Source organism: Athene noctua, chromosome 5, assembly GCF_965140245.1.
Source record: "Athene noctua chromosome 5, bAthNoc1.hap1.1, whole genome shotgun sequence".
Lineage (NCBI taxonomy): Eukaryota > Metazoa > Chordata > Aves > Strigiformes > Strigidae > Athene > Athene noctua.
This window is the reverse complement of record NC_134041.1, coordinates 22,116,058-22,131,902: the sequence shown is the minus strand read 5'-3', so window position 1 is coordinate 22,131,902 and position 15,845 is coordinate 22,116,058. Positions and strand designations below refer to the sequence as shown.

Genomic DNA, 15,845 nt, shown 5'->3' with positions numbered 1-15,845 from the left:
GAATAAGAAGTGATGGACTTAAATTGCAAAAAGAGAATTTTAGGGATTTTAGCGGTAAGAATTGCAAAGTGCTAGGATGGATGGCCTGAAGAACTTGCAAGTCTTCACCCACAAAGATCTTTCAAGGATGACCTTGCATACTCATTATGATTGAAGGTACAACAACATATTAGATGACTTTTCTGTCATCTTTTCTGTTACATGTTTTTATGCAACATTAAGATTTTTGTGATATTGCAAGTTCCATAACACACAAGTTTGTAGATCATGTTGACTGATCCTTAATGGAACACACAGCAGTGTTCCCTATGTCCAGTCATGCTATAACCCCATGGGAACACTCATTTTTCATGGACTTTTGCCATTCTCCTTCCATGCCTGGCAGAATCAAGAAAGGCAGAAGCAGGTTCCAAAGAAGTGAAAGAAAAATAGTAGTCAAGTTCCAGGAATCAGCTATGTTTAAGAATGAGCAAAAACTCAACAGACTTGGAGATGGTTCATCTTCCCCAGAATCTGAGTTTCAAACAAAGATGCTAGCACATTCTTGGAGATTAAAGAAAACTAAAATGTATTTAAGAGGATATTCCCATCATTCACATAATGTATGAGACTTGGAACAGGAAAATTCCATCTCACACAAAAAGAGGGGGCAGATGCCCTTGACCCACAGGAAAACCTTCAACTTCACTTCCTAAACTACTATTAGGTTAAGTGTTTAATCTCTTACAAGGTGTGAGTTGGGAGCACCCTGGACTCTTGTTTTTCATAATTTTTTTGAGGTACATGAAAAGAACAACACATCATAGCACTGATCACCCAGACCTTATCAAAAAACATGGTTTCATACGTAAAATACAATAATTTGTCCTGTGATTCTGCAGAGAAGTGCACTCTAGTTGTGCAGATAACATGGGAAGTTTACCTCAGAGTCTGTCCCGACCAATCAAGTCTCTCTTCTGATCTCCCGTAACTTTCACTCCCCAGCAGCCCCCCTGCCCCCCAATCCACCCATTCTTCAGGTTATGATTTTGTGCAAGTTAACTAAGTTAGCAGAGACTTGAGTTAGTTCAGGACTTAATCATTAACTACTGGTACTTTTGGAGAAAGAAGCACACCATTTGCAGTGCATGTTCTGTACCATAAATTGGGGCAAATGTTATTTCACAAAATACCTCTATGACTGTGACATGAATTCAATTTCATGGAGAGAAACTAACAGCCGCACAGCTGCCATTCACTCATTTTGCACTATTCTGGATTCTCAAGAATGAGTGAACAAAACAGCTTATTTTCTGCTGATGCAGACTTTCTGGGTATGCTCAAATAAACATTCAACCGTGTCTGGTAGGGTGGGGCTGAAGTTTGGTTTTTCTAAACATCTCATATTGTCGTTCTGAAACTTAAGGCGTGATCAACGTTGCAGGATTTCCCTTTCATGCTGGGAGCAATGACTGAGCCAGCATGCAAGGAGCAGCACAGGAAAAATTAAGAAGTGCAACAATCACTCATTTTTCACCACAGTTCCAACACCACTCCCGTGCAAACTGATGGTAAGTCTTTCACTGACAGCAAGAGTTCAAGGTCTGACCCAGAGCCAGCATCAGTGTAGTAGTCTGTGACCACTGAGAGGGTCAGATGCAGGTCTGGTATATGTGGGCTGAACTTTCAAGAACTTTGATAGAACTTCCACCACCTTTTGCCAACAAATTTGATCTGAGCATAGGACCTGCATTAAATGAGTACTGCCGCTGTACCAGTCTTGCAGTCTCCTTTCTGCTTTATGATGCTTTCTATTCATAGCCCCATTGCTAATTAACTGTTATATAATAACAAAGACTAAGCAACTGTGCTTTTTAGAGACCAACCAGCAGGATCCCGTGACAGATCACTGAACACAGAGTAATGGGGAATGATGCCTGACCTGCTTAGAAAAACAAACCAACAAAACAAAACAGTTCAGAAAAACAAGACAAAAAGCATAAATTTTCATCCTTCTCCAGAGAACACAAGTAAACAGTGCAATTTCAGCTTCCCCAGCACTTTACATATAAAAGCTCTCTTATGAAATACAGACGGCAACCACAAACGGAACTGTAGTAATGTCTCTGCAATCAAAACAGTTTTGGGTACATCTGCATGCCTGGGGGCAGATAAATTAGAGTATCTAGGGCTGGCAGGATACAAGACTGATCAAGTCCAGACACCAGCAAGCCATGTTAACACTGCTGAAACTAGTGAGCCACACAAAATATGGTACATTAGCTTAGGCTGCCTTGTGGTTACCCAACTATACAGCTTTCAGGCTCAGATGACCAGGTCAAAGCACAAAGGATGTGTCTGCACTTAATATACCTTCTATGTGAAAGGTAAATTAAAATCAAACACAAACCTCCAGAAACGTGTAGCTACAAATGGAAACAAGAAGAGCAGCCTGTTCTTCTGGTCTCATTTTCCTTTTCATCTCACTTACTCTTACAAACTTCACCTTTGTGAACTCTAATAAATTCACAGGATACCACGGCAGCATTTTAAAGATTGCTAGGATCAAGGCAGATGCAAGTCCAAGCCTTCTTCCTAAATCACTCTCCAAGTCACGATCACTTAACTCAAATGAAAACACACACACAGCCATTCAGAATAAGGAGTCAAAGGCAAATGACTGACAGTGTTTACATTCTCCTCTCATGTATCATCAGTGACAGAAACTGCTGTACCTCAACCACAACTAGTCAAACAGGCCAGACATTTCTTTGTAATAGACACAACAGTAACATACAACCTGTGTGAGTGTGACTGAACCCCTGAAGTATCATTCTGACAACCTAGGAAATCTGTTCATGAACCCCTTCTGAATTATGTTTGTGCCCATCTCTGTTAGACCAACATTTTATCTAAATTGCAGGGCTTGTCCAAATCCTCCACTACCTCCACCTTCGTCAAAAATTCCAAGTCTAATAGCAGGGCTAACAGCAGAGTATTACCAACCTTTAAGGGCTGTCAATTTAAATAGAGTATTTCCAGGCCAGCATGCCATTGTGTCAGAGGGTCACAGTCACAGACCAAAGGCAGCTCAGCAGCCAGGGATATCCTGGGATAGAACCGAGCAGAAACCTAAGACCTCTTTGTTTCTGCCCTCATGTAAGGAGTTCGTATTTGACATCCTTTCCACCGCTACAGCACAACAAATTGTAGGGATTAATTACAGTGTCACCTGAATCTGCAGGTTTTGTAAACTTTTTAAATTCAGTGTTAAGTATGTATCAAGGCTTCATTCATTATGTCATCAAAACTCTGAACATGTTAAAGCCATCATAGTACTACCTCCAAAACCCAGGGACATGGGCCTGCTTGATGTATCCAGGCAATGCTCATAGGTGACAAGCTTTCATCTGTTCCCTGGCTCTGAATAGGAGGTCTCATGCATCCAATTATATCAGTGAAAATCCTACTTCTGATTTGTGGGAATTCCTCCACTTTCAGTTTCATTAAATTATTGCCAAATTATGATCACAATGAGGAAACACAATGAAGGTATTGCACTTGATTGATGGACAGGGGGAGAAATCATGCTGGTGTTTAGACTGCCATTATTTTGTGGTTAATATTGTTTCTTTTTTGATTCAGTGTATTATAACAATGACATTCATTTAGAAGGGAAGGAGAAGTTTTATTAGGTTGATTTCCCATGACAGAAATAGAGTAGAGGCCACACACAAGGCTAAGGCTGCAAGTAGCACATACCAAAATGCCTTTAAACACAGCTAAACGTGCTTTGCTATTTGTTCTACTCTGATCTGAAGACAGGTGAGGTTCACCGCCATACTAACCTCATTTTGTGTGGGGACACTGTCAAGTGGGATGAAAAGCATGACCTCTAAGAATACTTAGGCTTTCTCCAGTGTATCTGAGTGAATTTGTTTGTTTGCAGTCCCTTCTATCCCTGCAAACAAATGCTTTGATGAAATGAACAAGTCCCAGGGAAACTTTTTCAGGAAGAAAGATCAAAACTCTCATTATTTTATCAAAAAAATGTCTGCATAAATGCACACAAGATCAGCAGAGGATGGTGTGAAGGCTGCTTGATAACCTGTGTGAGAAAGTTGGGTCCTCTGCCTGAATAAGCATTAGTTCATACCATAATTCCCAAGATGTCAAACTGACCCGTTCTGTGCCCTGTGTCTTTAATAACCTGTTCCCAAAAGGCTGCCCACAGGTGGATCACAGACAATACTCAGGTAAGTTTAGACAACTACAGTAAAGGCAAGACTGAAATAAGCATTTTGTCTGTGATCAGCTTTTGCACTTGGGCTCAGTGGATTTTTTAATTAAAATCAACTACCAAGACTCTTAGTTCAGGCTTTAATTTCACACAGTATCATCCACTCTCCCTGCACTTCAGCAGCGGAAGCATCTTGCAGCCACACATAAGAGCTCACAAATGCACCACAACTACTGTAGGTCTACACTGATCCAACATGAACGCCACATTCCCCCATGCTGTGAGGGGAGAAATCAAGCTAGGCCCAAGGTCCTCCTTCCTCTTGGACACAACACCCAAGGGACTTCCCTGCCTCACACAGCTTCACTGTGCTGGGCCTCAGCCCTCCCGGCTCCCCCTCCTTACCACCCCACGGATGCAGGTTTCCCTGCTGACTGCCCTGCACCTCAGGCAGAGGCTCCCTCTGCTCCCACCACCCTTCCAGCAGTGCCCATGCTGAGCTGCACCCAGAGCATGGCAGGTTTGGGGGGTCTCTCTGGCAGGCCCTCAGCCGTACCACCTCATACAGCTGGCTGCAGAGTCTGTGCTGCTTCAGCTAAGTGAAAACAAAAATAAAAATCGAGATTTCAACAAAAATCCTTTCATAAACAGCGCAAGACCTGAAATGCACTTCTGCCAATAAAACAACCCTGGTGGCTTCCTCATTGCCCCAAAAGCACACCCAGGGTTGTTCATCTGTACTAAGCGAAGGTTCCAGGTGGAGCTGGAGGGGACACACCGTGCTGCCACCTGAGGAGCCGCGGGGAGCTGCGACCGGCCGGGCCTCTGCTCCTCCCGAGCACAGGCCTTGTCCCCTCAGCCCGCCGCGTTCCTCACCGCGCTCTGAAGGCTGTGTGTGGTTTGGAGCTCCTGGTGAAATAATCAGCAGTAAATAGAAGTGTTTAAGTACTTTCCAACAAAAATACTAGCTCTGTGAAGGGCTGGCCTGCTTCACAGCTGCTGCGCTTAAATTCTCACCTTCACGGTTCAGGTTTAACACCCATTAACTCAGCACCGATGGAGGCTGAGCGGCACTCACGCTTTCCGAGACGCTGGTTTAACCTTTCGAGAGCTGCGAACCCCGGTGGGGGCCTGTGAGGCGGGGGCCGGGGCCGGGGCCGGGGCCGGGGCCGGGGCCGCCCGCGGGCAGGCAGCGCCACCCACCCCCGCCGCTGCCTCTTACTGCACGACGCTTTAAGCTTCCCGTTACTTATTACAGAGATAAAGGTGTTTTTCAGGGTTTTTGTGTGTGTGTTTTTGTTGTTGGTTTGGGGGCTGGTTGTTGTTGTTCCCCCGCTGCGGCGCTCGGGGAGCTCTGGCCCGCGGGGCTGCCGGCCGGGGAGGACCCGGGGGGACCCGGGGGGCCTCCCGGCCGCGGAGATGCCGCTGCCCGCCCTGCTCGGCCCCGGCAGCAAACCCGGGCGGGAAGCGGCAGTGAAGGGAAAGGCGGCGCAGGAAGAGCCGGGCCGGGCCGGCAGGAAAACCTGGGGGAGCGCAGCAGCAGCACGCAGGAAGGGGACCGGGGGGAGGGCAGCGGGCGCGGTTTCAGTGGCCTTGGAAGGGGCCTGGGGTGGAAGAGAGCGTGGGTTTCGCCTCAAAATACGCACCTCGTAGCCGGCCCTATTCCCCCGGCTCCGTGCCCACCTGGCCCGGAGGCGGCGGGAGCGGCGGCGGGAGCCCTGCTGCCCCCGGCCCCCGCAGCGGGCGAACGCCCGCCGCGGACATTCTGTGCAGAGGCAGGAGGTGGTGGCGGTGGGGTGTGACTGCGGGTGCCGTAGGAAAGATCTGATGGTCAAATACAGGACTCGTGCTTCTTAGAAGGAATTAAAACAATTATATTCTGAAATACTAAGGTACTCTGAGTCTTCAAACATCAAAATCTAGGTGAATCCTAAGCTGAAATACTTCATATGTTTTCCCTGGTTCTGGTTTCTATAGGCAGATTGCTTTTTCTCTGGAACTTTAAAAGTTTTCTTTCTGTATCACGCAGCACACTTCCATAGCATAGCTGTTAGGCAGAGCATTGTGTTTCCCCATTCTCATTTCTCTGGTGGGAAAAGGCTTTGCTCTATGAGCCTTTTATGTTAGTTCATCCTATTAAAGCGCCTTGCTTTGTTGTCCTCTGAACCCTCTTTAATGCCTCTGCATTTTTCATCAAGTTCAGTGAAAAGCAAAACTTCACCCATATCATTAGAGACCTGACTAGAGCCTCTTCCACTGATGACAAGTTAAAAGATTCAGTATTCCTTCACTATCACCTCAATTGTGAAGACAAGTTTCTCTCCCTCACACCTAAATTATTTATTAGAAAAATAAAATACAACCACTTTCACCTGGGAAATGGACAGCCTCTGCTTCATATTTCTTCAAGCAACATTTGCAATATGATGTATAAAAACAAAGAGTTGATAAAATGCAAAATGTGTTGAATTTCTAAGACCAGGAAAAGGAAAAAAAAAAAAAAAAAAAAAAGGAAAAGTTGTTAACACTTTTTGGAACGGAGTTGTAAACTGCTTTGAAGTAGCATCTCTGCCTACATAAAGGATTTGTTCAAAAGGTACATTAATCAAATAACTCTGATCAGAGAGAGAAACTACAAACCAGCTACAAGCCATTTCTTATTTTGTGCCTAAACCAGCAGTAGAAGTGGGAGTTGTAATGCAAATTAAAAACATCTAAAAGTGCCCGGTGTTTGGGAAACAGCTCACACATATTCCTTGTGCAACAGGCATCTGAATGTTCAGCAGATTAGAAGAAATCGTTAGACCATAGTTGTGTCTTCCCTGAAAGTAAGAAAGATAATAATGCAGACCTTGGCAAGTTGTTTTTCAATAATAGAGCCTCTCAAGAATGTGTTTTTCAGCCAAGATCTCTATCCTTCTTCCAACTACGAGGATACAGTTGCATATTACTATAATTTTTTTTGTCTCCCACCTTACAGGAACTGTGATACAGCAGCATCCAGTTCATCAAAGCACAAGGAAATATTGCAAGTAGCTGGGCAATAAATGACGTGGCAGACTATCTCCCACATTTGAAATGCCACAGATACCAGCTCTTTGAATAGTACCACAAAATTCAAAGTACTCACTTGTAAACATCCTTGTATATATATTATGTATATATCTTTGTGGAAAGATGAGAATTCATGAGACCTTGCCCAGAGTTGCTCAGAAAAGAATTGCAGATCTAAGGGTAGAGTTCATAAGTGAAAATCCTCAGCTTTGTGTCTGCATTACCAGAGAGATTACTTTCCTTCATTTCAAGTGGAAAATATCACTGAAATCCAACCCGCACACCAATCCCAAATTGTCCCTGAAACCTGCTCTCCAGTGCACTCTCAATCACAATCTTGCGTCAAATCCAATTTTTACATCATGAAATCTGTTACTGCACTTTTTCTGTAACCATATAAATTCTATTGCTTATAGAAATTCATGTCCCCACCTTCACATTATACAACTGTAGGTGTTTAATATGGGCAAGAATTTGCCTGAGACAGTATTCCAGCAACTTGTAACAGTGTCCTGCTAAATCAAGAAGTCTTGGCTTACGCTAAGCATATCTCTGTTTAAGAGAGCAAAACTACCTTTAGCAGACAGCTCAGGTCAGCACCAGAAAGTGTCAGCTGCCGGCTCTGATTCAAACCACAGATTTTTCTCAGGTAGTGATACTGCTTTCATCAATGATTTCATGGAGGCTAGCAGATAATTTTAACCCATTATTTATTCAGCAATTTCCTTCTGTCCTGTCTTTTCAAAATGTTCATTAGTTACCAAAAATTATGCAGGCTGTATTTTGAATCCGCTTTTAGCTGAGAAGAGTGGTTCTGAATGCTACATAGACATAGTCATATTTAAAGTGGCTTTGGTCACATGCATTTCCAATAACCCATTTTGATGTGTAGCTATTGTACCATGTACTTAAAAATGTATCTTCTTCAAACAATCATTCACAAAAGCTCAAAATAAATACTGGCCTTTGTATCAGGTTTCCATTATTCGACTACTAAACCAGGCTTGGTGGAAGTTTCAGAGAGGGTTGATGGAGCTTTGTCAGCTCTGCTTTATTAGGACTTTTCCATGCAGGAGCATTCCTGGGTGTGGCTGATGGGATTTCCTGGCTTTTTGTCCTGTGAAGGGAGCACGGAGGGTCTGAGTGCAAGGAAATGGTTCTTGCTTCACTCCCATATAAGATTCTTTGGTAGGGTAAGACATCTGGCCATGCAGAGCGTTGCTTGGGAGGGTTTGTGTGGAAATTGCTGCTTTGCTGCGGCATCTCTCAGAATTTGTGGATGAGTAGGGGAGACACAAGGAATGTGTCACCATGTTCCTGCAGGGGAGAGGGTCCTTAACTGTAATTCTCTTCAGCAGATCACATAAGTCTACACTAATTATGTTCCCCACTTAAAAAAAAAAAATAAATTGTTAAACCACATTTTTTTTGTTAATATCTTAATGCTTGAGTTTGAGATCACTCTAGGCACATATAAGTTCAGCAGAAAACTTGTACTGGAACAACGTAGCTGTACCACATCTTCCTATGTCTGGTTCCCGTGTGCAGAGTGACTTTGATACTGTTAATTATCATAATAACCCCTGCACATAGATTAATAATTGAAGGGAGATTTCTTGACCCTATGTGATTCTTGCAGACTATGTAAAAAGAAATAAGGTTCTATCAGAATAAATTAGGTGACAGTGAATGAGTAAACCCTTTCCATCTGTAAATGCAAAGATGGGATTAGAAAAGTTTGTGAAAGCAGGCTATAGGAACTGAATTTAGATGAATTTTGTCATTTGTTTCTTAAATCCTTGAAGGTTCAGTTGTAGTCAGATTAATCTCGTTTTCCAAGAAAAATAGTATGGGGAATTATTGTAATAGACATTTTCCTGGGGAATTTCAGAACTCCATAAATGACAAAGCCTGTCCTTGGGGAATTTCCAGCATTTCAGAGCTGTGTAGGTTACATAGCTCTGGTCTACATATCTGCATTTTTGGATGCTTTGTCAGTCTGACCATTTTTACAACACCTGATAATGCCTCAGCCCATACAAAATGCAATCAGTGTTGAGATCTTCCAGGCCAAATTGGGAATTAGGAAATGTTACTGTTGGGCAATCCCTATATTTCTTAGTTGACAGAGTATGAAAAGGATGGATAACAGTGTTTTTACATTTTTATGTCCCCTAGTTTGGGTCCTGGCTGCCTGCATTGTTAAGCAAGATCAAGGGGTTTTCCTGCTGAGCTGTCTGTGGGGCATTCTGGCTGCAGCCCCTCTGTTCCTTGATACATACCGTGCTATACCTGGGTCTCGTGCAGGCCTACCTAGTCAGGGAGTTGCCAGGGGAGCAACAGACAGATTTTATGATCATTTTCCATCCCTGTTATATTCATTACACTGGAAGAACAGCTAGGAAAAAAAGTATAAATCAAAGGGCCAGGTTACTCCAGGTAATTCAGGCTGTTTTCTTTCACATAGACATTTGGTATAATGCACCTTTTCAGTTCTCAGTTCATTTTCTCTGCCCATTTGTCACATGGCCAACAGCAGGACAAAGCCGCATGCCCTCTCAGTGCATACAGAAAGCAGTCTGGGGCCTGGGAAGGGTGCTTTCTACACTGCACACTTCAAAGCTGTGCACTACGCATCTGGCCTAACCTGCTGGGGTAGGGTAGGGCATGTCTGTGGCCAAGGAGCTGCAGAGTTCACCTGTAGGAAGTGAAGAGCCATGCCAATTGCCCGTTTTTTTTTTAATTTTTTCCCCAGCAGGAACCCTTACACTTATTGTTATTTTATTACAGTTACTGTTGCCTGTTTGAGTCTTGCATAGATGCAGCCTGTCTATGGAGGAAACAGATTTCAGTCAACATGATCAAGAGCATAGGAAATGCTTCCCATGGCCCAGTGCCACACTCTGGTGTTTGCATTTCTTTTATTGCGTGAATTACGTAGGGCTCTGAGTTCCCTACCAAAACTGGGCTCCCATCACATAGTCCCCTCCACAGGGAAACAGTCATTTTCTGCAAAGGCCAGAAGTGCAGTTAGATGAGATAGATAAGTGAGAGATACAGAAACAAAGGCAAAGCGAAGGGAAGTGACTCACCTGTGGGCTATCAGCTACAAATACAGAAAGGCCAGTGGTAGTCACAAGGGGCCAGTGACACAGCCATGCTGTGACATAACTTGTCCCCTGTCACAGGATCTCAGACCCGTGTGGGACAAGCAACCTTAATGCCCGTAAGACTTCAAGAGTGGAGGGGCCCTCATCCTTTGGATAAAAACATCCCTACAAATTCAGACGTCCCCATACATTGTCGTGTCCCCATACATTGCCTTTATTTACTCACTGGTAGCACGCTGAGGGTTTAACTTGGACTTTCATGGTTTATATACTTTTGGTGCTCTGCACAGAAGTGACTTTATCCCTGGGACAAAGCCATGCTTTCCCTCATGACTGTCAGCACCCAGCGCAAACCATCCCTGCCCAAATGAAGGCCTGAGCCAAGAGAGACTTTATCTTGTGCGCAAATACAGATTTTACATTTTTTCCAGCCCTGATCAGGTCACTAATTAAAAGCCTAGGAAGTGAGCACACATGAAATCATTCCTTCCTTACAGGCAGACAGATGGAGAGAAATTCCAGCCTGTTTCCACTCTTTTGTCTTTGGGGCATTTTTGGAATTTCCTTCAGGAAGTGAGGTTATGACCCAGAGCCTTCCTCGGTGAGTAGGCTCTCGTTTCCCACAGTAAACCTTGCATGGCGATGACATACAGTATGAGAAGGTGAGGTTTATCTTCACACTCCAACTGCATCCTGTGTGAGCTTCACGGAACTTAAAAGCAATACTGAGAGGGAATGGCCGCAAGAGAGGAAATGGAAGTCAAGCCTCTGGAAGAAGTAACACAGCACCGATTCAGCTACACTGCCATGGTCTTTGCTGGTGGACCCGACAGAGCTGCAGCAGTTACATATCTGAGGCCACCATTTTACATCTCAGAAACTTTCTTGATGTTTGCAATCAGCTAAGAATTAGATTTATTAATTATATTAGTGATATAAGTGATTTATATTTCACTCTATTCTAAGCAGTCATGGTAAAACTGGCAGGCATCTGTTCTTTCTTCTGTTTGTACTTCATTAGCTGTTGGAGAAGAATTGCTACTGCAGAGATTCTCCTAATGGCATTTCATCAATACAGCATGTGCTGATGAAAAATTATATTCTAGTGTTCATTTTGTATTTTACATGATGCTGTAAATGGCATTATGCATCTTACATCCCCACAGAACTGGCTTAAGCCCAGCATGTACCGAAATCAAGTAATTCTTTCACTGACTTCTGTCAACAAGAAGCCACACCTGGCATAAAAGCCCACAATAGCACAAAACTACTAGTAACTTGATAACGGAATCTTTAAAAAAATCAGTTTATTAATGTTTAGAAGTCAATAAAGCTATGTGCAAATTGAACAACAGAAGTCAGAAACATTTTAAATACTATTTTTTAAACCAGGAAAAACAAACCAAAACAGTTTAATTGCACTGAAAATTTTACTACAAAGGCAATAAATTTTCTTTACAAAATACCACTTCTAGGAATTGCCAATAACTGTAAATCAGTCAGTTGCTCTCAGCTATCCCAGATATACCACTTTTGTTATAGTAATACTCTAGGTGCATGAAGACTCCTGCTTCTTATTAACTTATTTACATTGTACACATTCAACCCCATTAGCACAGGTTAGAAAAATAGAGGAGTAAAAATGATGCTGTAAAACAAATACATTCAATTTAATGACAGGTACTTCTTCCATGAACTGATAAAATACAGACATCTTTGCTGAAATTATAAACATTAATAAAATGTGCCAAAATGTATTGCATTTTGTTATGGAAGTGCATTTACCTATAGTAATTTCGCTTCAACTTTCCTTTGATATTTCTGAAACTCAAGGTACTCTTTTCCAACTGGTCTTTACCTTTGGAAAGACTATGAACCTGACACTGAAATGCCCCTTCAGTTTTTAATTCTTCTTAGGCAAAAACCCTGTTGTTGTCAATAGCATCTTATACTATTAGATTTACTCTCAGTCATCTTAAAGAGAAGTGACCTTTAGTTCTACCTTGCATTTGTCATGATAATGCAGTTTATTTAATGCTATAGAATAACAAGGCAATCAATGTACGGGGCCAAATGCTTCTCTGAGCTACTCTGTAAAATCTGACCCAGTCAACAGAATTGTACACGTGAAAGTAACTGCAGAGTCTGGCTCATGGTCTTCAAATGTAACAGGGACCAACAGCAAAAATTCACAGCTATGATCTTGCTAAATAAAACCCCAACAGCTTTGGACTCTTCAAATAAAACCTTATAACTTAATTAAAAAATCTCAAAAGTGATGCCAAATTATGGTTGTTATGTGGTCTAAGTTATGTTTGTGTGATCTCTTTCCTCATTATGTGCTAAACAAACACTTCTGACCAACTATACCAGAGCCACCACTAAGTTCAGTACAGAAAGATCTTTGTGTCAGTGGTTTGCTGCAAGTAAAGGAGAAATAACTTCACATTCTTCTCACATGGAAAAAAAAAAAAAAAGATTCATTCTCCCTCTCCCTCCTCCCCCTCTCTCTTTCTCTCACACACACCAGGCATCATTTCACCAAGGCATCAGTCTTTCAGAGTTACTAAGGAGACTTCAGGATATGAATGCGCCTGACAATCCTGAGCTGCCTCAGTGCAAAGACAAAACATGCTCCAGGGAAAAAGATTTTCAAGCCAGAACAGTCTGTCCCGTTTCTTGAACTCCAGCCTCGCAAGTGCACCGTTTGCCTCATTAGAACTAATGCTACTTGCTCACTTAGCCCAGCACTGCTGCAGTGAGCAGGAGGCGCCTCAGCTCCCCAATTTCAGAGGAAGGGTCTGAAATACACCCCCATGGTTACTCCTAAGAAGATGAGGTCACATTGCCCGAAGACATGATGGTTTCAGGACGGTCACCTTCCTCCTTCTGTGGGTGAGAGGAGTTGTCAGACTTACTCCGGCTGAACTCCATCCCTCCAATGATCGGCCTCTTGAATTTGGTCCCAGAATCTGCCGGGGGACATTTGCAGCAACACAGAATCTTGATGAAAGCCCTCCGCATCTCTTTGTTTGTCAAGGTGTAGATGATAGGGTTCGTGGCTGAATTGAGCACGGCCAGTACTAAGAAATACTCTGCTTTGTAGAGGATTGGGCAGGTCTTCACTTTACACCCCACATCCAGCAAAAGCAGGATGAACAAGGGAGCCCAGCAGGCGATGAAGGCACTCAGGACTATGATCACTGTCTTGAGCAAGGCTAGGGACTTTTCTGAGCTCCTAGTAGCTTTGGTAATGTTTTTCCGAAATGTCAGCCTGCGGCTTCTAGTCCTCACCATGGAGTAGATCCTGCAGTAGAGGACAACAATAGATAGCAAAAGGCCAGTGAAAACGGTGGTGCAAAAGAGAATATAGTGCTTGTGGTAAAGAGGCAGCACGGTGGAGCAGTTGGACAAGAGGCTGATGCAGTTCCAGCCCATGATCGGGAGTCCCCCGAGTATCACGGAGATAACCCAGCAAGCACTGATCAGCAAGAAGGAGCGGAAGCTGTTGCTGCCATTGTGCAGTTTCATCTTCAGCATGGTGATGTATCTCTCAATGGCAATGGCCAACAAGCTGAACACAGAAGCTGACAAGGCAACAAACATGCTGCCTTCTCTTACAAACCACTGGGAGGGGGTGAGGCTATAGGTTTTGTGTCCGGATAGCAGGAGGTTGGCAGTGTAAGCCACACCAGCCAGCAAGTCTGAAAGAGCCAAGTTCCCAATGAAATAGTACATGGGTCTGTGAAACTTCTTGGTTTTCCAGATGGTGAGCAAGACAAAAATGTTCTCTAAGATTATAAAGCAGCAAATGATGATAAAAACCACCGACGTCATTTTTATTCCACTGTCCGCATTCTCATTTAGCTTCCCTGTGTAATTATAATGCTCTTTGATGACATAGTTGACATCAGTGTTGGCGAGGTTGCTGACGACCTTCAGCGGGGCGGTGGTGCCGGAGCTCATGGTGCCCAGCTGGGCGCCGCTTCCCCAGCGGCCACCGGACAGTGACGCCGAGCGCAAAGCCGGCGGCTGCCCCGCAGCTCCTTGGCCCCGCAGCCTGCTGGGCGCTGCTGCACAGCCTCAGAAACTGCAGCCCTGAGAACAAGAGGCACAAAGCCCAGAGTTAACAGAAGGAAGGCAAAACAATGTCACAAATGATAAACACTTTAAGATCATCTGCTAGTTTAACTGCATGTCACAGTCACAAATGTATTCACACGGGCATCGGTTTCATGCAGCTGCTAAAATACATTCAAAATAGGTGTATTCAATAGGTAAACCTAGTAAGACAAAGTTCTGTCATGCAGAGCTGAACAGGTAAATTGGAGTCGGCAAGGGCTGCATCACTGGACGACTTCTAATGAAAAAGATCTCAAGGCTCCCCAGCAGTTAAGTTCTAGTGTACCTTTTTCTTCAATAGGAAACACACCTTGTAATACAACAGCAGAGATTCAGAAAGGGAAAGGGCTTGATTTGATATAACTGCAAATATGTGAAAGCCTGCAGAGAAATTACTTGACGGGAGACCTGTATTCTCCTCCATTAAATAATGCCTGAATGTGCTGTGGAAGGGGGCAGTTACGCAATTTACTGATGCCATCTCAAACAGTGGTGAATCCACTGAGGTATATATATAAGCAAGAGATCATATCAAAGCTGTAAACAGGAAAGGGGTGCCCTTGCTAAATAAAAATAAGAAATCTTTACAAAACCTGGAGCAGTAAAAAGTTTAGAAAATCAATAAAAATATGTAAATAAGTTGGATAGCCAAGCCCATTCCGTAGGTCTGAAACAAAGAATGGCCAAAAAAACCCCAAACCCTTGCTTTTGAATAATTCGCATCGCAAGCTTTTGAAATGGACATGATTAAGGAATGCAGATATAGGGGGAACTCCCTTTAATTATAAACATTTTCTAGTGGACAACTTTAGAGAATTAAAGATTTCAAATCACGCAAGGAAAGATGAACACAGAGAGTTGTTAAATTACAGTTTAAAGGGCGCAAAGCAGGAGGTGCGAGCCCAGCGGGCACGGCACCCCGCGCTCGGCCCCCGTCCCGTCCCGCACCACCGCCGCCGGCCACGGCCCCGGGGCAGCGCCCTCGGCCGTTTTGTTTCGGGAGCTCGGGGGGACGCGCCGAGGCGAGCCGCGGCGCCGGTACTTCGCGCCGGCCCCAGGCTGCGCAGGGGCGGCCCCGCGGTGCGGTGCGCGGGGCGGAGCGGGGGTGCGGGGCGGTGCGCGGCCGCGGCTCCCCGAGCCTTACCTCGCTCAAGTGCGGCGCGGAGCCCACATCGGCCCTGCGCATCTTGCGTGCCCGCGGAGCAACTCCAGCGGCCGGGCCGGGGGCTCGGTGGTTTTAGTGTTTCTGCAGCTGCTGCTCCCCACCCCGTTTCCGATTCTTCCCTCTAACTCCTCCCTGCTTGCGGCCGCGGGGCGGCTCGTGCGAGGGACCTGCGCGC

The 15,845-nt window shown here is 44.3% G+C and overlaps 1 protein-coding gene across 1 annotated transcript; it reads right to left on the bottom strand.

The window, feature by feature from the left end:
- Positions 1-11,673: 11,673 nt before the first annotated feature.
- S1PR1 (sphingosine-1-phosphate receptor 1) lies at positions 11,674-15,845 on the bottom strand. The gene is made up of 2 exons (XM_074906684.1): positions 15,650-15,845; positions 11,674-14,481 (listed from the first exon to the last, which is right to left on the bottom strand). Exon 2 carries the CDS (start codon positions 14,347-14,349, stop codon positions 13,210-13,212), a length of 1,140 nt encoding a protein of 379 aa, XP_074762785.1. The 5' UTR covers positions 14,350-14,481; positions 15,650-15,845; the 3' UTR covers positions 11,674-13,209.